This window comes from Salvia miltiorrhiza, chromosome 2, assembly GCF_028751815.1.
Source record: "Salvia miltiorrhiza cultivar Shanhuang (shh) chromosome 2, IMPLAD_Smil_shh, whole genome shotgun sequence".
Lineage (NCBI taxonomy): Eukaryota > Viridiplantae > Streptophyta > Magnoliopsida > Lamiales > Lamiaceae > Salvia > Salvia miltiorrhiza.
Genome location: NC_080388.1, coordinates 48,063,384 through 48,083,924, shown reverse-complemented (window position 1 = coordinate 48,083,924; position 20,541 = coordinate 48,063,384). Strand labels below are relative to the sequence as shown.

Below are 20,541 nucleotides of genomic sequence, written 5' to 3'. Positions count from 1 at the left end.
TTTGATTCATATTCATGAAAATGTTCTAATACAATTAGATTTGATTTTGAATACTCAAATTATTCGATTCCATTCGAGTATTTGATTCGTTTTCCATACTATTTGATTCGAAACTATTCTATTCGAAATCAGAAGGGAAAAACATGTAAAATAATATTCTGAATAATATAGGTATATATCCAAAAGTACCATTTTAAGATAGTCATTTTGAACAGTAAAACACAATATTTGGCCATCAATCTAAAAAACACACATTTTGGTTATTTTTTACGTTTTAAGACTGTTTTGCCCTTAATTAGGGCGGATCAGATTCGGATTTGTGCGCGAGTTAGGCACACTTGACACTATTAGTGCCAAAAGTACAAACAGGAAAAAAAAATCTAAATAAATTGGTACTTTTGTCACTATTAGTGCCAAAAGTACCAACATGAAAAAAAAAATCCAAGTAGATTAGTACTTTTGGCACTATTAGTGCCAAAATGCCATGCACGAATGATACTAGTGACCATAAGAGAGAGTATATGACACTAATGTCACTAATATGACCATATGTATTATTTGTGCAGCAATACATAAGAGAGAATATATGGAACTAATGGCACTAATATGGCCATAAGTACCATTCGTGCAACACCCTAAATGGAGAATCTAAAAACCTAAATATATAATCTAAACCCTAAATGGGAATCTAAACCCTAAATGATAATTTAAACCCTAAATGGAGAATCTAAACCCTACGGGGAAGTGTTCAAAATGGTCGTATATCCGCACTCATCTATATAAGACAAGACAGTGTATCAGCACAAGTATATGACACTATTGACACTAATATGGCCACTAGTATACCATTCGTGCATAGCACTATTGGTACTAATAGTATTAGTGTCAAAAGTATCAATTTACTTAGTTTTTTTTTTGTTGGTACTTTTGGCACTAATAGTGCCAAGTGTGCCTAACTCGTACGCAAACCCGAATTCGAGCCACCCTAATTAAGGGCAAAATAGTCCTAAAACGTAAAAAAATGGCCAGATTTTAAAATTTTCCAATCAATGGCCAAAAATTGTGTTTCCTTCTTCAAAATGGCCACGCGGATGTATTATTTCTATATCCAATATATTTACCTAATAAACACACAAATAATAAATGTAAATGTTCAATTGATGACTTGTAGATTTGTAATGTCTGAAATATATATATATATATATATATATATATATATATCTATGTATATATATAGGGAATGATTCCAATGAGATCCCTCATATATGATGAGATCTTAGATTGATTTGTAGATATTGATTTAATATATCTTATGACTGATATTTATGTGGAGGGGGAAAAATTTTACATGGATTCGAATTCTTGAGGAAGCGGAAATTTACTAATTTTTTTAACATCGTTATTCAACACTATATATTACTTCCTCCGTCCAACTTCAAATGACCCAAAACTCCTATAGTTTTGGGCCATTTGAAGTGGGAAGGAGGAAGTACCTTATTCATCACTATATGTTGGCTTACTCATTAGTCTCACATCTCACGAAAAATAGCAATCTCACTAGAACCTAACCATATATATATATATATATATATATATATATATATAGGGGATGGCTAGAATAAAAACACTCTTAAGTGTATAAAATATAAATGATTTTCAGCCCTTAGATCATCAAGATCTACGGTTGATTCGTAACCCTTTTGGATGAATTCGTGGTCCTGGGTTCGAATCCCAAAGATAGCAAAAATTTATTTTTCACAATTCGTAACCATGTTGGATAAAATTCGTACATTAAAAAACGCTTATATTTATATTTTAAGAAGTGTTTTTACTGTAGCCCTCCCCTATATATATATATATATATATATATATATATATATATATATATATACTCCCTCCGTCCTTGAATTCAAGGCCTATATGAAAAAATACGGGTTTTAAGAAAAAGAGTATTTTTATTAGTTGAGTGGAGAAAGGGTCCCACAAAATATATTGTTTATTGGTTGAGTAGAGAAAGGGGCTCACAAAGTGTATTATTTATTAGTTGAGTGGAGAAAAAGTGTTTATATATATATATATATATATATATATATATATATAATTGTTGATGATTTGTAGATTTGTGGTGACTGAAAATTAGATATATTCAATATATTCATGTAAATAATATATATATATATATATATATATTATGTAAATATCGAATCGAATATCATATTTGAATTTTAATCAAATCGAGTCAAATATTTGTAACTAAATACAAATCAAATAATTTTAAATATGAATATCCAAATTTTGAATCGAGCAAAACTATTTGATTCATTTACAACTCTAGTTTCAGTGACCTAGTTTGTGAAGCATTATCTATATTCTCTTGTTGGTGTAATAGAGAAGAGTAAATAAGAAAATTAATGAAATTATAAAAAATAAAAAAATAAAAAAGAAGAAGAAGAAGAATGGAAGAAAAGAAAGAGTTGAAAAGGTAAGCCAAAAATAAAGAAGATGAAAAAAAAATGTTAGTTTAAATTTGGGTCAAATTCCAAAAATTGCAAAGTATATATGTAATAATTGACCAACAATTCATATAAAAATGCCACCTAAAAAATTCGGGCGTCAATGTAGAATTAAATGTGGCCGAAATTTTAATTCAAGTCAAATTTCAAAAAGTTTAAAGTTTATATAAATTAATTGAAATTTTGGCAAATAAAATCATGAACAAGTTATAGATTGCAAGTTTAATATGACTTTTAAAGTGTGGCGAATTAAATCACCACATTTTCAATTTTTGCAATTTCATCTCTTAATTTTTTTTTTCGGTCGCTGAATTATTGGGTTGGAGTTTACGTGGATTAGTTTGCTACATAATATTCATGTTATGACGTTGTTTACTACATAATATTGAATATTGAAAATTGTTTGCAATAAAACCGTCACACTAACAAAAAAAAAACCTTAAAAATTAGTCATACTTACCACATTATCCTTCAGATAAAGAACTTAAAAAAATTATTCTTTTTAAACTACCTTCACATTCACCATTTCTTATCATTATTCATTAAATCTGTCGCTGCTAGATCATTGTTGGGTGTCCATTGCACCACTGCCACCATGCCGTCTTGGGAATCAAAGTCGTGATCATGCTGTTGTGAAATCTCACCTATTTAAAGATCTGTCACCCGACATCGCAAAAATTCACACCATCGGACCACCGCCTCAGATTCTGACTCCCCATTATGTTGTTGCCTCCGTGTTGAATTGTCAACTCCTCGTGTTCTGAGAAGTTGTTCTAAAATTCGCAACTAAAATTATTACTAGTTGTGAATTTGAGTTCTAAAATTAGAATTCACAACTATGAATACTCTTGGTTGTGAATTTTAATTTTAATGTTCTGAGAAGTTGTTCTATAATTCACAATCAATACTATTACTAGTTATGAATTTGATTGCGAGTTCTAAAGTTAGAATTCACAACTATGAATAATCTTGGTTGTGAATTTTAGTTTTAAAGCTATAATTCACAACCAAGATTATTATTGGTTGTGAATTCGAATTTTAAAGCTACTATTCGCAACTATAAACATTATTTGTTATGAATTCGAGTTTTAAAATTATAATTCACAACTAGAAATAACATTATTTGTGAATTATACGATTTTAACATATATTCACGACCAACCAATATTTCAATTATGAATTCATTGAATTAGTCCCATCGTGTTAGTTATGAATTCAAGAACATTAACAAAGAAGAAACAAAATATTCACATAGTAAATCTTTTCTCCGTCGTAGCCTCTTGTCAGCGATGCAGATGCCTATCTTAGTAGACATTGCAGTGCATTGATTGGTATCACAAATGACAAGATCATCGTTGCCGACGCCTATCATAACTGGTGCTGCCTCTTGTACAATGCACATTGCCACATGTTGCCACCACTAACTCTCCTCTCCGACGAAGGCGCCACCTCTTCTAGATGCCGCCATCACAAAAAAGTGAGGAAGAATAATTTACGATTAGGAAGAAGAATTCATGGTTAGCAAAAAAATCACAGTTGGAAAAAAATCATTGTTGCATTGAGACCGCCTAAATTCATGTGGTCGCACCGTCGCCTCAGGTTCTGAGTCCCCGTCGTGCTGCCGCCTCCGATTTTGAGTCGCAGTAGTTGCTGCCTCCTATTCTAAGAAATTGTTCTAGAATTCACTACTAAATAGTTAGTGTTGATCGTGAATTTTAGTTTCATAGTTATAATTCATAAATTAAGATTATTTAACTATTAGGAAGTGAAAATTAATGATAGGGGCAAAATTATCTTTTTACATAAAAAGTGATTAATTTTTAAGTTTTTTATTATTTTTTATTTTTGTTATAGGAGAATGAATTGTTTTATATATTTACTCTAATTATTAATCCATTTACACTCTAATATTCATAAAACAAATTTCAAACATAAGAATACATTGTTCAAACATTTTTTAAAACAAACAAATCATTTAAAACTTTCAATTTTTAGAAATGAAAAGGTTCCATTTTATTTCAAGAATTTATATAATCTACTAGTAATTCCCAATTAAAAATTTCTGAGAAAGCGCAACAAAACCCTCTGTCGCCACCAGATTTAGGGTTTTCGGCCACCATTTTCACTGAGCTTCGCAGACACAGTATGTGGAGGCCATTAGCAAGAAGGGCTTTGCTATACCGGCGTACGTCGCTGCCGCGGAAGCTGCATCTCCCCGTCAATCTTCAGGTAGCAAACCGACCACCACCACTAACTCATGAATCCGCATCTCGACTTTCGTTTTTCTCGAGCACGTATCATTTCCATCAGAACCCTAGATTTTTCTCGTCGGATTCAGCTGAGATTCGCGATGACCTGCCCCCTGAGCCGCTGATTTCGGAGGATAATGAAACCACTGGTGGTTTCGATTTCAGTGGGTTGAATGAATCTGGTGGATTTGAGGATGAGGATTCCATATTTGATGGCGCTACAGAAACCCCCGATGTGAATCATGGTTTCGGAGAGTTATTCGGTGAGTCTGTTGCTTTCGGTGAAAATATGGATTCTGCAGAGGAGGGTGTTGGATTGGTGGAGGAGAATGATGCAGAGAATGTGGAGAGTTTGTTGTCTTTGCTGCAGAGTTCCGACGTTGTTCATGGTTCAATCATACCACATTTGGAGAGAATGAATTTGACTTTGGATAACGATCTTGTGATGAAGGTGCTTCAGACACCCTGTGTATCAGGGGAGAATCTGATCGGTTTCTTACGGTGGGTTCTGAAGAAATGGAGATTCAAGTTAACTTCGGAGGTGCTGAATGAGCTTGTGCGTTCGATATGCACACGGAACAGGAGGAGAGAAGTGTATGCGCTGTGGGATTTGATAAATGAGGTAGCGGAGAAGGAGAAGGGAGTCGTGAGTTCGGAGTGTTTGAATGAAGTAATAGCAGAGTTGTCGAAGTTGGGGAAAGGGAAGGCAGCATTTGAAGTGTTCAATAAGTTTGAGGAGTTTGGATGTGCATCTAATGCTGATACATATTATTTGACCATTGAAGCCCTTTGCAAGAGGTCGTTTTACAATTGGGCTTGGTCTGTTTGTGAGAAGATGCTAACTGCGGATAAGCTGCCTGATGCCGGAAAGGTGGGAAAGATAATTTCCTACTTGTGCAAGGGAGGCATGGGAAAAGATGCACATTTGGTGTATCTATATGCAAAGGATAAAAAGATTAATCTCCCACGATCATGTATGAACATCGTGGTTAGCTCTCTTTGTCGACTTGAGAAAACTAATAAGGAGACTTATGAAGAAATCAACAAGGAACTTGATAGAGAAACTGTGTCCTCGGCCTTGGAGATGTTGGGTGAGTATTCAGCAGAGGATCGGAAGTATGCAATTAAGCCCTATTCAAGTGTCATTAAGAAGTTGTGTTGGATTGAGGATGTGGAAAGGGCAAAGAAGCTTCTACTTGAGATGATTGAATTCGGCCCTCCTCCTGGAAACTCTGCATTCAACTTTGTGATAAACGGGCTTACCAAAAGCGAGAATATGGAGGAGGCTCTGAGCATGATGAAGCTGATGGAGAGCAGGGGCTTAAGACCTGATGTATACACCTACTGTGTGATTATGAGTGGTCTTGTAAAGGCTGGAGAAATGGACGAAGCTTGCAAGATACTCGATGAGGCCAAAAAGAAGCACTCCAAGCTGACCCCAGTTGCATATCACACACTCATTCGTGGGTTCTGCAGGCTCGAGCAATTTGACAAGGCTGTGAATTTGCTAGGGGAAATGAGGCAGCACGGGGTGCAGCCTCAACACGATGAGTACAATAAACTGATAAAATCTCTTTGCTTCAAGGCTCTAGATTGGGAAACGGCTGAAAAGTTGCACGAGGACATGAATGCAAATGGCATAGTTCTCAACGGTAGAACAAAGGCTCTTATTGCTGCTGTCAAGGATTTGCAGGAAGTGGCCGGCGCTGAAACAGCTGAAACCACTGCTTCTGCATAATTTCCATTAAATTGCCAATGTGCTCAAAGGGGGTGTTCCACCACTTTCCCGGATTGTTGTTGCTTTTTGTCAAGACCAAACTTTATGCTTCTCGTAGTTTCATGGATCATCAATAGGTGACGTTTATACACGCCCTTGAGAATTTAGAAGTAATTTAGTGGCTAATGTATTTTTTTGTTAGCAGTTGTGACCTCCGGTCCATAGTATTGTTTTGGTTAATAAATATTTTTGGCATATTTGGTGAAAATTTCATTGACACAAGTCAGCTATGAGCTCCTGACTAGTGACTTTTGTGGCCTGAGATGTTCCTTTGTTTTCCTGTTTGTCAAAACTCTCTGAGAAAATCGTTACAGCACAAAAGTGAAAGTTATTCTGAATATCAAGAACGTGTGTTGTATGTGTGTCTATATATTTACATACTAAATTTACTGCTCCTTTGCAACTGTATAAGGTTAGCACTCTTGATAGTTGTGCATGAACGTTCAGTGGTTAATGCTTAAAGCTAAAGGTCTTAGGTTGAGTCCATCGTGATGCAATTTTTAAATTTATTTATTTAAACATTAATTTATTCCAAAAAAAAAGAAAATACAGATTCTTACATTTGGATTTTTAAATTTATTTGTTCAGTTGTTAATTTATCCCAAAAAAAGGAAATACAAATACTTATATTTAGGGTCATAAATCAACCAAACTATTCATCTAATCTCGGTTCAATAAAAGCTTGTTTGAGCTCATTTAGCTAATGAATAAAGCTTGAGCTTGACATTATTCAACATGTTAGCGAGTGAGCAAATTTGGTAAGTGATTTAGTTTGAATGTATATAATTATGGACTAGATACAACTTATATTTTTAGTGTGTGTTTGCTTTTTATCCCTCTAAATGGAGAGATAACAAAAATTTGTGCCTTTAAATGTTTGTTTTCTTATCCCACATTTTACACAAACACCATTTTTCCTTCCTTATTTTCACTTTAAGGAGGGATAATATTATCCATCCTATAATTAATAGTAATAATTTATAATTGTATCAAGTATGTAACTAATTTTATTTGTCGTAAGAAAATTGAATATTTAAATATAAATCTAAGCTTGTAAACATCAAACTATTCGATAAATACTACTCAAGGTTCGGCTCTTTAACAATAATTTATAATCCATGGGGAACTTGAAATTGGCGTTAGGAGCTTGCTGCAATTATTTTTCCAGAGTCAATGGCACAGTAGCTATTAGCCTCAACAATTGTATTTACCATAAATTGTCCATGCTCAAAAAATAACCAAAAAGAAATGACACTATTCATTTGTGAGAACAAACTCATTCAAATATTTAACTGAAGGAAAAATGTACACTGCTATGTGTTAATGTGTAGAAAAATGTGTATGCCGTATTCTCTATCAATTATCATCCTTCTATATCCTCCAAACGTAAAGTTGAGCAAAATAAGCAACTTGAGCTCCAGTCCATTTGTATTCAACTAAAGCTATATCCAAAACCTGTGTGTATACCCCGACAAGTGAAGCCTACCAAAATCGCAATGCATCGCCTGTTACACTGCTGCCTCGATAAGCTATGCTCTTCACGAAAATGTCGACTCTTTTGACTTAATAAAACAATATTGATGGCCATATCAAGCAGAGTGATACCTATACAGTGATCTTAATCATCAGGGTCCATTTCCTCGTCCTGTTCCATAGAGGGGATTGTCTCAGCTTGGTTATTCTGATCTGATTCAAGAATATCTGTGTCGATTTCATCTTCCTGTGTTTCAGCATCATCATCGCTGCTCTCTCGTGATCCGGCCACATCAAGACCTCGTGCAATTCCTTGAGGGCACTCATCTTGCCCTTCGTATATGATTTTATATTTACTGCTCTTTTGCAACTGCACGAGATCGGCACGCTTGATGGTTGTGCATAAACACTCGGGCAGGGGGTGGGAAAGAAATGACTTTGGTTTCACCCGACGAAATCCTTTCATAATGCCATCTTCTCCCATGCTTTTGTTGAGGTGTTCTCTTACAGCAAGAGTCCAATTGCGTGGAGGATGGTAAATATGATCACTGGTGCTATTTAAGAGTTCAGTAAGATATTTCCTGCAGAAATGTATAGTAAAAAATTATTGACGAGGAAACGATTTGACAAAACAAAATAAAAAATGATCATGTTCCCCAGCATCCCAGTAAAAGCTACGGACTTGCTGAAAATCAAATTCGTAATTTTGTTTTTCTAGTTCATGGATGAAATCAGACAGATTCATGAAAGTCAGAGAATAAGATCGGGCACTATACCTGTCAGGTCTGTATGTTCTACTCGAAGCCAATTCGAACAACCTATGTCCCATGACTAAGCTGGAAAAATCTGCCCATCCACTGCCATCATTGTCATAACCAGGAATGAATGCATCAGCTTTCAGAGACACAATATAATCAAGAGCATCCCATAGCAAACGATGAGCTTGGTCCCTTAAATCATTTGGGGAAGGGTCAGGTTCTGCATCTGTTTCCGCAATCCACCCATACCAGCCTTCTTTCTCGTGTCGATAAATAGGTCTGTCAGGAGGCGGAGGGAGAGGACGGGGACGAGGACCAGCCTTGTTCCATTCTTCTTTTAGTTTCTTTGCGCTCTTTTTTGGTGGAAATACATAAGAATCTGTGGGAAGTTGGGTTTCCCAGCCAACTACATTGGCTAACTCTTGTTTACTGCACAAAGAAGTACGATCCACTAAATTGGCGTACATGGCACGTAAAGGAATCAGTACTCTTTGACCACCAAAGGTTTCAGAACCTGCCAAGTATATTCTTGTTCTAGGAGGGTAACCCACAGCTCGAAGGAGAAGTCCAACCTAATTTTTTTAGATAAGAAATTAGCATCATGCTTCAAGTAGGACTGTATACAAGTAAACTGCTATATGAGAACCACTATTAGAAACTCAGCAATCATAGCCATATTCAATTCCATAAACTGTATATTTCAACTTTTGACTGAATATAATGTTCGTTTTCCTCTTTTAATCTTACAAATAACTTGATAACATCTTCAGCTCATGAAGGATGAAAAGAAATATTGCACCACCAATAAGAAGTCAAAAACTTGCAGATAAATATCTTGATCTAGCAGAACAAAGAACAGCTAAGAACCTAAATGACAGGCTCTACAGCAAAAAATATGAACACGGCATAATAAAAATTGTGATCAAATAATACCAACTAAACTTTCTTAGCGATTAAACATAAATACCCAGACTAGAAGAAGAAAAGGAAAGGATAAACTCATAACTTGAGAAAGTAATACCTCTTCTGGCATTAAAGGGCATGAACCATTGCCTTTTCTAGCGTATGAATCCACACTTAGCTCTTCTTTAACTAATCCTTGTTTAATCATCTGTGCTCGACGGTATTGAATGAGTTCCGTGTGTATGTCCTACTCAGGTAAGATGAAATTTAAGGAGTCAGGACAAAGTTAACAAAATTACAAACCAACAAAGTCCACAGTGATAATCTTGTGTTTGCAGCAAGTGTATATCCTCACATAACTATGTGAAAGAACATATGTATCACTTATTTTGTCTTGATTCCCAAGAAACACTCTCTTTGATTTCATTAACTTCTTTTAGAAACGAAAACATTTTTGCTTATCATGGTATGTTCACTAAATGTATTATATTTTCCAAAATTATTAATCATTAGTCACAATAGCTAAACAATCCATCATCATATTATAGCCCACCAACCAATACATGATACATTTGAAATTTTCAACCAACCACAAGAAAATAGCATATGAATTCCGAAAGCACAGTAGAAAAATCTTCCAAAAATACATCCTCAATTTTCAGATGAACACATCTTTCTCTAAATATCCAATCCCACCACCAATCTCTTCAAAATAACTGAAAATAAAGGGGAGGAAGTAAAAACAAACAAAGAAAAAAAAGCATGGGCTATAGGGATCAAGATCCATTAACTACCTGAAAAAGTTCAGCACAACCATGATAAGCTAGGGTCTCTCTCTTCAGCCCTGGATGGTAAACAAGATATGGTTGACCAGAACCTTGTAGCCTGTATAATGAAAATTAAACTTATGTGCAAAATCTTATGTACATGTCAGAAGCTTATACTACAGTAGCTGTTACAGATGTGAATAAAAAAACACCCAAAAATAGAAATTTAGCTACTGTGCATGATGATTTTTCTGGAAATTAATTCCTGTTTTCTTATTTCTTGTCACAGGCAAAGCACTTCATCGATTTTTAATATCAAATTATTGAAGTGCAGAAATATAGGGAATATTGCACAAGGAATCAATTCGAGACGTCCTTACATAAAGCCAGATTCAATGGCTATAATTTACTGAAAATCATGCTGTTGCATAAATTCATTAAATAGGGACAAGATCTCTCTTAGTCTACTAACTACGATAATAGGACAAGGTTCTCTTACTCTACTAACTACGATTAGAAAAATAATGTACAGTATCAGATATTATACTCATGTACTAAATTATCACTCATGCAATAAAAATAATGAAAACAGATTTGTCCTCATTTTTGGGTTTTTTAGCAACCCCTACTCATCTACCAGATTCAAGAACCATGAAAAACAAAACCTTAGTGTTCAGATTACTCACCTTGCTACCATTTGATATGCAACCTCTAGAATTTGTGCACGGAAACGCAGCACATGAAATGCAACTCGGCACCTGAGCCTCTGGTACTCAACCAAGCTTGAGGGAAGAATGGCCTAAGAGAAAAAACAGAGCAAAGGTTACAAGACAAAAACCATTATCAATCATCTAAAAATAGGTGTTACCCTCATGGTAGCTGTGTATTTAGCTTTCCTGAACAACTCACAGCATTTTTTACTCAAACAATATGACAAACTAATTCTTTCTAAAACAAGGTATGCATAGTTAAACTATGATACAACCTGACTTTTTGAATTGACTTAGGACACTATGATCGTTCCCTTTTAATTATGAAGACCTACAAAGACTTGGTAATAATCACGAAGTGAAATAACTTCAGTGAACATGATTTTTATACAAGTCAGAATGTGAGAAATAAAACGACATTAACTTATATCTTGTACCTGTAAACATCCTCCATCGTTAAGTATTAGGCCAATGACCTTTGCACTCTTTAGTTTTGGTAAAACTTCTTGCAGATAAAATTTTGGAGAAGAAGAACCCTTGGGTTTGAAGATTGGATATTGTTTCTGTTTCCGGCCCTCCATCAAGTCAGATGGTAGGCTCTTTACAACAATCACATCACTTGCCAGAGCTTCCATGAAATGCTCTTCATCATAGAGGTAAGAAAAACTCTTGAAGTTGGAACTGTAGTGTATTAAATGCGATTCAGTAGTTGGAAACGCCACTGGAGTTTATTAATGATTTTTACTCAAACTTAACAAAAACCTGACGCCCTTTGATTGAAGGCTTTGTTGGATCTCTGGTATGACTAGGGTAGCATTTAGAAGCCTCGCCACAGCGACAAGATCGCAGATCTAGCAAAGTTAAAACCAATTAAACTTTACATTAAGCAAGAATGTGAAGCAAAAGTATAGAAGAGAAAACTGAAAGTACCGAGGTTCTAATCTTCTCAAAGCCGCCATGAATTTTAGCATAAATGAACCCATGGTTCTGTTTATTGGGAACTGAAACAAAGAAGCCATTAAATCTAAGATTTTAAAAGTAATAGTTCACATGTAAGTAAATATTACGAAGATATCATTTGAGCTACAAACCATCTCCTCTTCAACTTATGTCAATTGAATATATGGAAACCTTCATGTTAAGCTAAAACTAACAAATGAGGATTTTCTAATTGCAATCACTTAGTAAGTTAGGTGCTTATGAATAAAAACTGAAAGAATCTTTGCAGGAGAATTTGCCATGTGCAGAGGCAAGATTTCAATATGGCCTCAGTAACAAATTTGGATATAGGAAAATTGAGCTGCCTTAACTCCAAGTGAAAAATGAATTCTTATCAAACTTATACTAGTTTGAAGGCTATGAATAGTAAGTGCAGGAAATATTTCAATTATTGAAGGATTTGCAACCAGCTCAAGAAAGATCTTCCATTGAGCATTTGAGCATATAAAGATGCATATTATTCTAAATATAAGATCAACAAAAAACCAAAGGTGAGCATGGTCCAAACAAAGTGGAGAAAAGTAAGTGCATCTTACTTCAAGAGCACATGAATTAGGGCATTGTTCTTATGAATGCTGTTGCAATCAATTTCAACCAGGTTCTCAGTCTGATCCTAAATAGCATGAGTTTACATAGTTAATTGTGCAGAGCAAATATCCCATTTATGTTAGCGAAAGTGGCTTTGGCTTCATGTTAGCAATAGTAGTAGGGGGAAGTATCTGAAAAGTGACATACTAATTTATGCAAGAGGCAACTTATATTGGTCCTATCCTACTATTAAATAATTTTCCCTACTATACTGCAATAAGCTGTTTTCTGCAGGAGCTATATCCTCAAGTCATTCAGCCCAAAAATTGTTTTAACTTGTGTATACACAGAAATGCAATAGCTTTTTTTCTCTGTTCACACTATCTGAGGCAATCTAAAGCTGCATACTGAATAAAGGTTTACAAGTCATGGGGATCAAAGTATAAATTCCTATAAGTTAAGCAAATTTGCACAATCATTCATGTAAATTTACAAATATAAGTAAAATCAAAAGGTAAGAAAAAGTCCCAGAATAGACAATGCTCGACCACACAAAACTTGAAGATTATCCAAGGTATAACAAACAAACTCAAATAAGGACATGATTCTTATGAGTACAACAGTATCATACAATTAAAAACTCGTGAATCCCTATAGCAACAACTCGGACAAATTACCAAGATATGGAGTACTTCTTGGGTTTGCATACGGCTGTAAGTGCTCCAAAGCATTGACTTTTCCCCATAACCTTCTATAACCAGCACCCTTCACCCGCATCAACAAATATCCATATATTAACAAGATAATTAAAAAAAGAACTATTTACCAACAAATTTGTTCATCACACCCCGCATCTACACTAACAAGTAACAACAAAACTTCAAATACAGCATCCAACAAATTCTTTCACCTTTCTGATGGGACCATCAAAGTGATTCAAATCCTCAGTGAAAGCAGTGACTGCACTGTACAGCACAAGACTGGCACTCGATTTTGCAAGAAACAAATGCACCAATATTGAAGTAAATGATAACACTAGTCCCCCAAGCGCCGCCCATTTTATTTTGGATTTCATTTTAATCCTTTCTGACCACGCCATACCAATGTCCAACACTTTCTCACCCTACAAACTGCAATGCAGTACCAAAAAACCCACAAGAACTAAATCAAATAGCCTCCAAAACAAGCAAATTCTAATACCAACCGCAAACGCAACAGCATGCACTATTTGAGTATTGCCCAACCCATTGTGATCTGGACTGGATTTACCCAAATCCTGGTTAATTAAATTGTAAAAGAAACAAAACATAGAAAACGAGTAAGAATAAGATACAGCAGATAACAAAGAGTAAGATTATTACCGAGAGAAGGGCTCAGCATCAATCACAGCATGAGCAAAAAACCTCCAACGCAGCTCAGCTACCATGCGCCAAGTAACAAGTTATATAGCTGATTCAGGAGAGAGAAAGAGAGAAAGAGAGAAAGATCCATTCCCAATGCAGCAAGCATCAATGCAGATTTAATAACCCCAAAAAGGTCCGGGTTTCGTCAAAATCACGAAACCCTTTGTCTCTTAATTTCTATTTCTTTTATTGGATCGGTGTCGCAATGAAAACCCCAGAAAAAATCAAGGATTAATTCAATTCCCGCTTCGATTTCTGAAGAGTGAGATATGGAGTAACAGAGGGGGTTTAGAGATTTACAGTCTAGAGATGGCAGTCGGTAGCTCCGATCATTCGTTATGTTTTTCGCGTTTTCCTCTTTATTTTTATTATTTCATTATTTTATTATTGTTGACTAAGATAAAAAGAGATCGTTGAATATGCGTGGCATTTACATAAATACCCCTGCATCTCCCAAAACAACGCTCACGAAACCGAAATTTCCGAAACTTGGACATGGGTAGATTCGGAATAATGATTCCTATGTAAAGCCTTCTTCACACAATTACCGGTATCTATTAGCTCAGAAAAATCAAAACTGAGGCAACAGTTAGGCAGGATTTCTTCGAGGGCGGTTGCCCCTCTCTGTTTGCCGGTGATTATTTTGTTAACAAACAGCCCTCTTCGCGACTGAGAAGTCGAGCTGAGAACTATACAACACACACACACACACATACAAGCATATATATATATATATATATATATATACGTATTTCGCTGTTGTTCTGCTGCTTGAGCAATAATATAAGGGGCTGTGTTTGGACTCACGCTGCAGTTGCGAATTCTCCGCTGGGTGAGTTGGCGGTGGTGGTGGTGAGGATCTGGCGACTGAAGAGGCCGTGATGATGTTTCTCTTTTGTTTTCTGAGCTAATGGATCGGGCAAAGAGAGAGACCCGCCGTATCTTGGTGGCGACCCGGACGGCGGTGTGGTTTTTGAATCACGTGCAACCGGTCAGCCGCCATGGCGGCGTTGGCTTCGATTTGCCTCGTTTCTTATAGATCTGAGCCTCCTGCACATTTTTTTTTAAGTTTTTTTTTTTATATCAGTGGATTTTCTATTAATTTATTTAGAATATTTTTATAAATTTAGTTTTCATTTTCACGATTTTAGATCTGATTTTTTGTGTTTTTGGAGGAAAAAAAATAATCATACATTCTCCTTTAGTCGTTTTATAGGGGTTTTCAAATAAATTTGTGATTTTATGAGTTGGCATGGTGTGTATATTTGTATATCTTCAAATTACAATCGACTGGTTATTTCAAATATGCTAAGCTTTTGGACGTAAAAGAAAATTGTTTTTTTCAGACTTATAGTAAAATTCTTTTCGAGTGTTTTTTTTTTTTTTTTTTTTTTTTTTGAGACGAGTGTTTGTTTAATGTGTACAGAAATCCTGCAATACTTCTATCAGTATATCAATTATCAATGACTAGTGTATTACCCGTCGAAATTCGACGGGTACATATTTTATGTTATTCTTATGATAATTATATAAAATAATTTTTTATGTAAATTATTTATATAATTAATTAAATTAAATTAAATTAGTAATACATTTTAAATTATATTAATCTCAACAACTTTTAGCAATTAAATTATTAATTTTGTTGAGATCATAAAAATACCCATAGTTTTCATATGAAATTTTATAAAAAGTTAACGCATAAGAAAAAAAAAGTAGAAATACATATAAATTTGACATAGGTATGATGGCGGATTGATTTGTTGCATTTGTTGTTACAAGATTTATTAATTTTGTTCATTTTTTTTTTCTTTTGCCTTTTGACCATAATTTTATATGGAGTTTGAAAAATCATAATTGAATTGTAGGTATCATATAATTCCGAACTTCTAAAAGCATAACTAATTATGAAAATAATATCGCCTGATATTTAAAAGACAATAATTGATTTATCGAACATCGTATCATTTGGAGTTTTAAGACCAACCAAGTTGTGGGCATCATCTCGTCGCAAACTTGACATATCATCTCTAACTTCTGAGCATTATCTTGTCTGAAACTTAAAAGAGAATCATCTCGTCTAAAACTTGAAAGAGCATCATCTCGTCCGGAGTTTTGAGCATCATCTCATCTAGAGTTTGAGAGAGCATCATCAAATATGAAATTATATTCAACCATGACTCCAATTGTCAACTATCTAACAAACATAACTCTAACAATTTAGATATTTTATTTATATATGTAATTTTATTAGTTCAAACTCTAGAGAGAAAGGAAAGAGAAGAGATCTTAAAGCAGTAAAAGAGAGAGCGTGTGCTTTATTTCATTATCGTAGGTATTTATAGGCATTACAGTCGGGGTAAAGTACTAAATTCGTTTGGTCATCTATTCCGCATGCTCGCCATTAAACTAATTAAGGCTATTATTAGATTATAACTTGTCAGGTCGTTGTCCCCTAATTACAGAGCTGGATTCTGTCCTCATCATCCCGCTCTGTCTAGTAGCTCTGGATTTCCTTCCTTGGGGCAGACTTTTACTCTTTGGCTCCGCTCTGTTAAATAGCTCTGCCTTCTGGCGAATTGTCTCTGACGTGTGGCTCCGCGCTCTGGCTCCAATAGCTTAGCTCTGACTCTGGATCTGGCGATTTGGCTCTGGCTCTGACTCTAACGACTTAGCTCTGACTCTGGATTTGGCGACTTGGCTCTGGCTCTGACTTTAATGACTTAGCTCTGGCATCTCTGCTCTGGCAGCTCTGCTCTGGCAACTTGGCTCTGGCCCTCTCGAAGCTCTGCTCTGGTTAGCTCTGGCTCTGGCAGCTTTGCTCTGGAAGCTCTGCTCTGGCAACTCTGCTCTGGAAGCTTTGCTCTGGCATCTCTGCTCTGGTTAGCTCTGGCTCTGGCATCTCTGCTCTGGCTAGCTCTGGCTCTGGCAGCTCAACTCAGCGGTGACTCGGCAGCGGACGAACCGCAAGCTCAGCGGCGACTATTTTGCCGGAATTTAGAAGAAGGAACGGCAACGGGTTATAGGAAAAAGAAATCTTAGGGCTCTTGTATTAATTGCTTCGAATGGAGAATTCTCATGGGTTTAAGAAGTGGAATCAGAATCGAACTAATTAAGGAATGGAAGAGGGAGTCAGAGATGAGGCGGAGCAACGCCGCCCTTAGGACGGCGGCGACGCCTGAATTTAGAGGGAGAGAGAGGCGGGCAGTTTAAAGGGGGAATTAGGGCTCAATTTGAGTGTGCAATCGACTTTAGAGACATAAAAGGATTGAGAGAAGAGAGAGACAATTAAGGGGGAGACGACGCCGACCTGATTCAGGGACGGCGGCGATGGGGTGAGGAAAATGGAGGCGTGAGGAAGAGGGAGGCCTGACTTTTGTTTTAAAAGTGAGAATGAGAATATATAAATTGGATTCTCAAATGCCACGTTGCAGATTGAGATTTAAAAGATAGAATTTGAGGCCTGCCACGTAGGCTAAGGCCTAATCGTATTATAGAATAGATATTATTATTATTATTATTATTATTATTATTATTATTATTATTATTATTATTATTATTATTATTATTATTATTATTATTATTATTATTATTATTATTGTTGTTGTTGTTGTTGTTGTTGTTGTTGTTATTGTTGTTGTAGTAATGGACGAACAGAAGCAAATAAAGTTTGGAGAAATGAAAAATATATTTTTCTTCCCTATATAAATAAAATGTATGGATTTATTTTATAAAAAATAAAATTAAAATTTTAATTATTTTGATAGACATATAATAAGATTTTGTTTTAAAGTAATCTGTTTATAGAATTTGTGCCTTATTATGCAAACATGTAAATCAATGACCGGACCCGTTTATAATTTACATATACGTGCATGTCTCAATTCAAACTTAATTCAAAATTAATTTTATTGAAAATTAAGAATATAAATATTATATATATATATATATATATATACACAATATAATATATTGCAACATATACATATAATATGTACGCTATTGAGAAATATAAAATTAATAACAAATATACATCTAATCACTAACATTCAATTAAAATAATTTATCGTATATAGATTATAATTTTTTTCTTATCAGACATGTAAATCTAATTTTTATCTAGAAAAAATAAATAATAAAATTTATTAATTTTAGATTATATGTAATGTTAATATTATATATATATATATATATTATTAATTATATTTATTATGATTAATGAATCTTTATATAGAATGTAATAGTTAATTAATTAATAAATGATGAAGATTATGTATGGTAAATTTTGAAATGGTGAGATTTTAGATATGCCACATAGGTTAAGGCTTAATCCTATTAAGCTTAATCCTATTATATAATAGATGAATGATAAAAGAACAGACTCATAATATTAAAAGTATACAGAAAATCCTAATAGAAACGAACATCTAAAATTATTTCAATATTAATAAATATATACTGTACATGTTCTATCTATTTATTTGAGGTTATAATTAGTTACCAACTATAGGGTTTTATATTAAAAATGGTACTAAACTTGTATTAATACAAAATTAAAGTGTAAATATCACTCCCTGCATAAAATTCATATACCCCCAAAAAAGAAGCTGACGATTTATTCTTTCCATCCATGAAAAAAAATACTACTAGTATATATATATATATATCAAAGACAAAGATAAAACTAGAAGCTTAACATACTGTAATTTTGTTATAGAATTATGAAATTAATCGTTTATTTGGATACAAAATTTATTTTGAAATAGATCGGGTAGATGGGGAACAAATGAACGCACACGAAGCAAGAGGTACAAGCCCTGAACAGCACAGTCCAGTCACTCCTAGGAGACAACGCCAGTTCCCACTACCAGCCAAGTAAAAACCTCTTCTGCCCTTCTAATATTACAAAACTCAACGCTCCACTACTGCAAATACCAGCTCCAACAAGGGCAAATCAAACTCCATCACCATTATAAATCCAAAGCCCCAACCCGTCTCCCATAATCAAGTAAACCCAGCAACTCATAATTTCACAAACAATCAAGGAAAAAATGAGGTGAACAGCGAGATGGGATTTCTTCTAGGGTGGTTACCCCTCTCTGTTGGCCGATGAGTTTCTCCAAAAAAAAAAAACAGCCCTTTTTTTTCTGTGAAAGAAAAACAAATAAATAAATATATATATATATACTGGGAAATTGCATACATACTCGGATCTGGGTGCCTCTTTGGTACCGTCATCTTTTTCTTTTTCTTTTTTTTCCCTCCGGGTAACTTGCTAGTTTTTGCGTCGGATTGAAGAGGCTGTGATGATTATTTTTCTCCTCCTTTTTTGTTTGTATGAGCTATTGGGTCGGGTAATCGGATTGTCCAACCGTATCTTGGCGGGGCGACCCGGACGGCGCGTGAATTCACGTGCAATCGGTGTCGCAGCCATGGCGTGTTTGGCCTCCGTTTGCCTGATGATAACAGATCTGAGCCTCACGATGTAGTATAATTTAGAGACTGGCACATTAATTTGTTTTATATATTTATTTAATTATATTATGTATGTAGCAGTTTGCCAAATTACTTCCGCGTAAAATTATGAGCTAATTTCAATATTGGAAAATCTTAATCGTTTTCTCTCAAAAAATAAAATTTTGATTTCGGCAATGTGATTTTTCTTCTGTCTAAAAAGAAGGCAGTATGATTCTTCACTGTTTTTATTGGTTTCCCCGCTGTTTTCTGGCTGCTGAATAAGGTTTTAGGGCATCTACAATGGGGGCTCGGAAATGGCATTGAGCCCCCCAAATCCGCACCCTCCCCCATTGCCGCTCCCCCGGCTCGCGACCCCGCTTCCCCTCTCCGCACCCGGCTCAAACTGAAAATGGTTGGGCGCGTCTCCAATACCGCCCAATATTAATCACAAATTTCGAGCAAAATTAAAAAATATATATATACTCGTTGATTTCTAGCCGTTTTTTCTGTTGTTGGTTTTTTCGGCCGTTGGCCATTTTTTTTTTTTTCACTTTTTTTCTTCTATAAATTGATTCTACTTTCATTTTCTCAAACTTCTTTTTCATCTTCTACTCCTAATTTTCTTCATATTCTTCTCTCAATTTTCTCACATAACTATGGAAGGAGATTGAAGAAAATATTGGATGCAATACCCTCAAAATCTATCTCCTGGCAAATCAAATGCATCCGCCCAAGGATTCTCGCCATTCACTCAAGAATCAAATGTCTTTCAAACGCAAGGCATTGAAGGAATCAATTTGAATACCCAATTTGCGGCGGCTTTCGACCCCGAGGTGGAGGAGATAGCATCTATGCCTCCCAAACAACGAGGTCACTACACTCCAACGGAAACGATACTCGTGTGCCGTTTATATCTCGAGCACACACACGACTCTGTGGTGGGTACTGACTAGAAAGGAACTCAGTATTGGGGCGCCATTATGAAGCAATACAATGCTCAACGA

The 20,541-nt window shown here is 35.2% G+C and overlaps 2 protein-coding genes across 3 annotated transcripts; one reads left to right on the top strand and one right to left on the bottom strand.

The window, feature by feature from the left end:
- Positions 1-4,472: 4,472 nt before the first annotated feature.
- On the top strand, positions 4,473-6,883 carry LOC131011829 (pentatricopeptide repeat-containing protein At3g02650, mitochondrial). The gene has a single exon (XM_057939696.1). It carries the CDS (start codon positions 4,659-4,661, stop codon positions 6,498-6,500), a length of 1,842 nt encoding a protein of 613 aa, XP_057795679.1. The 5' UTR covers positions 4,473-4,658; the 3' UTR covers positions 6,501-6,883.
- Positions 6,884-7,800: 917 nt separating this feature from the next.
- On the bottom strand, positions 7,801-15,416 carry LOC131011828 (protein EMBRYO SAC DEVELOPMENT ARREST 30). Of its 2 annotated transcripts, none has more exons than XM_057939694.1 (11): positions 14,039-15,416; positions 13,588-13,807; positions 13,355-13,442; positions 12,081-12,151; positions 11,913-12,001; positions 11,588-11,831; positions 11,127-11,239; positions 10,468-10,558; positions 9,792-9,920; positions 8,789-9,342; positions 7,801-8,593 (listed from the first exon to the last, which is right to left on the bottom strand). In XM_057939694.1, the coding sequence occupies exons 2-11, from the start codon at positions 13,774-13,776 to the stop codon at positions 8,158-8,160; spliced, it is 2,004 nt and encodes a 667-aa protein (XP_057795677.1). In that variant the 5' UTR covers positions 13,777-13,807; positions 14,039-15,416; the 3' UTR covers positions 7,801-8,157. The 2 variants fall into 2 exon arrangements, with proteins under 2 accessions (XP_057795677.1, XP_057795678.1); XM_057939695.1 differs by having other exon boundaries at positions 13,588-13,800.
- Between the last annotated feature and the right edge of the window lie 5,125 nt (positions 15,417-20,541).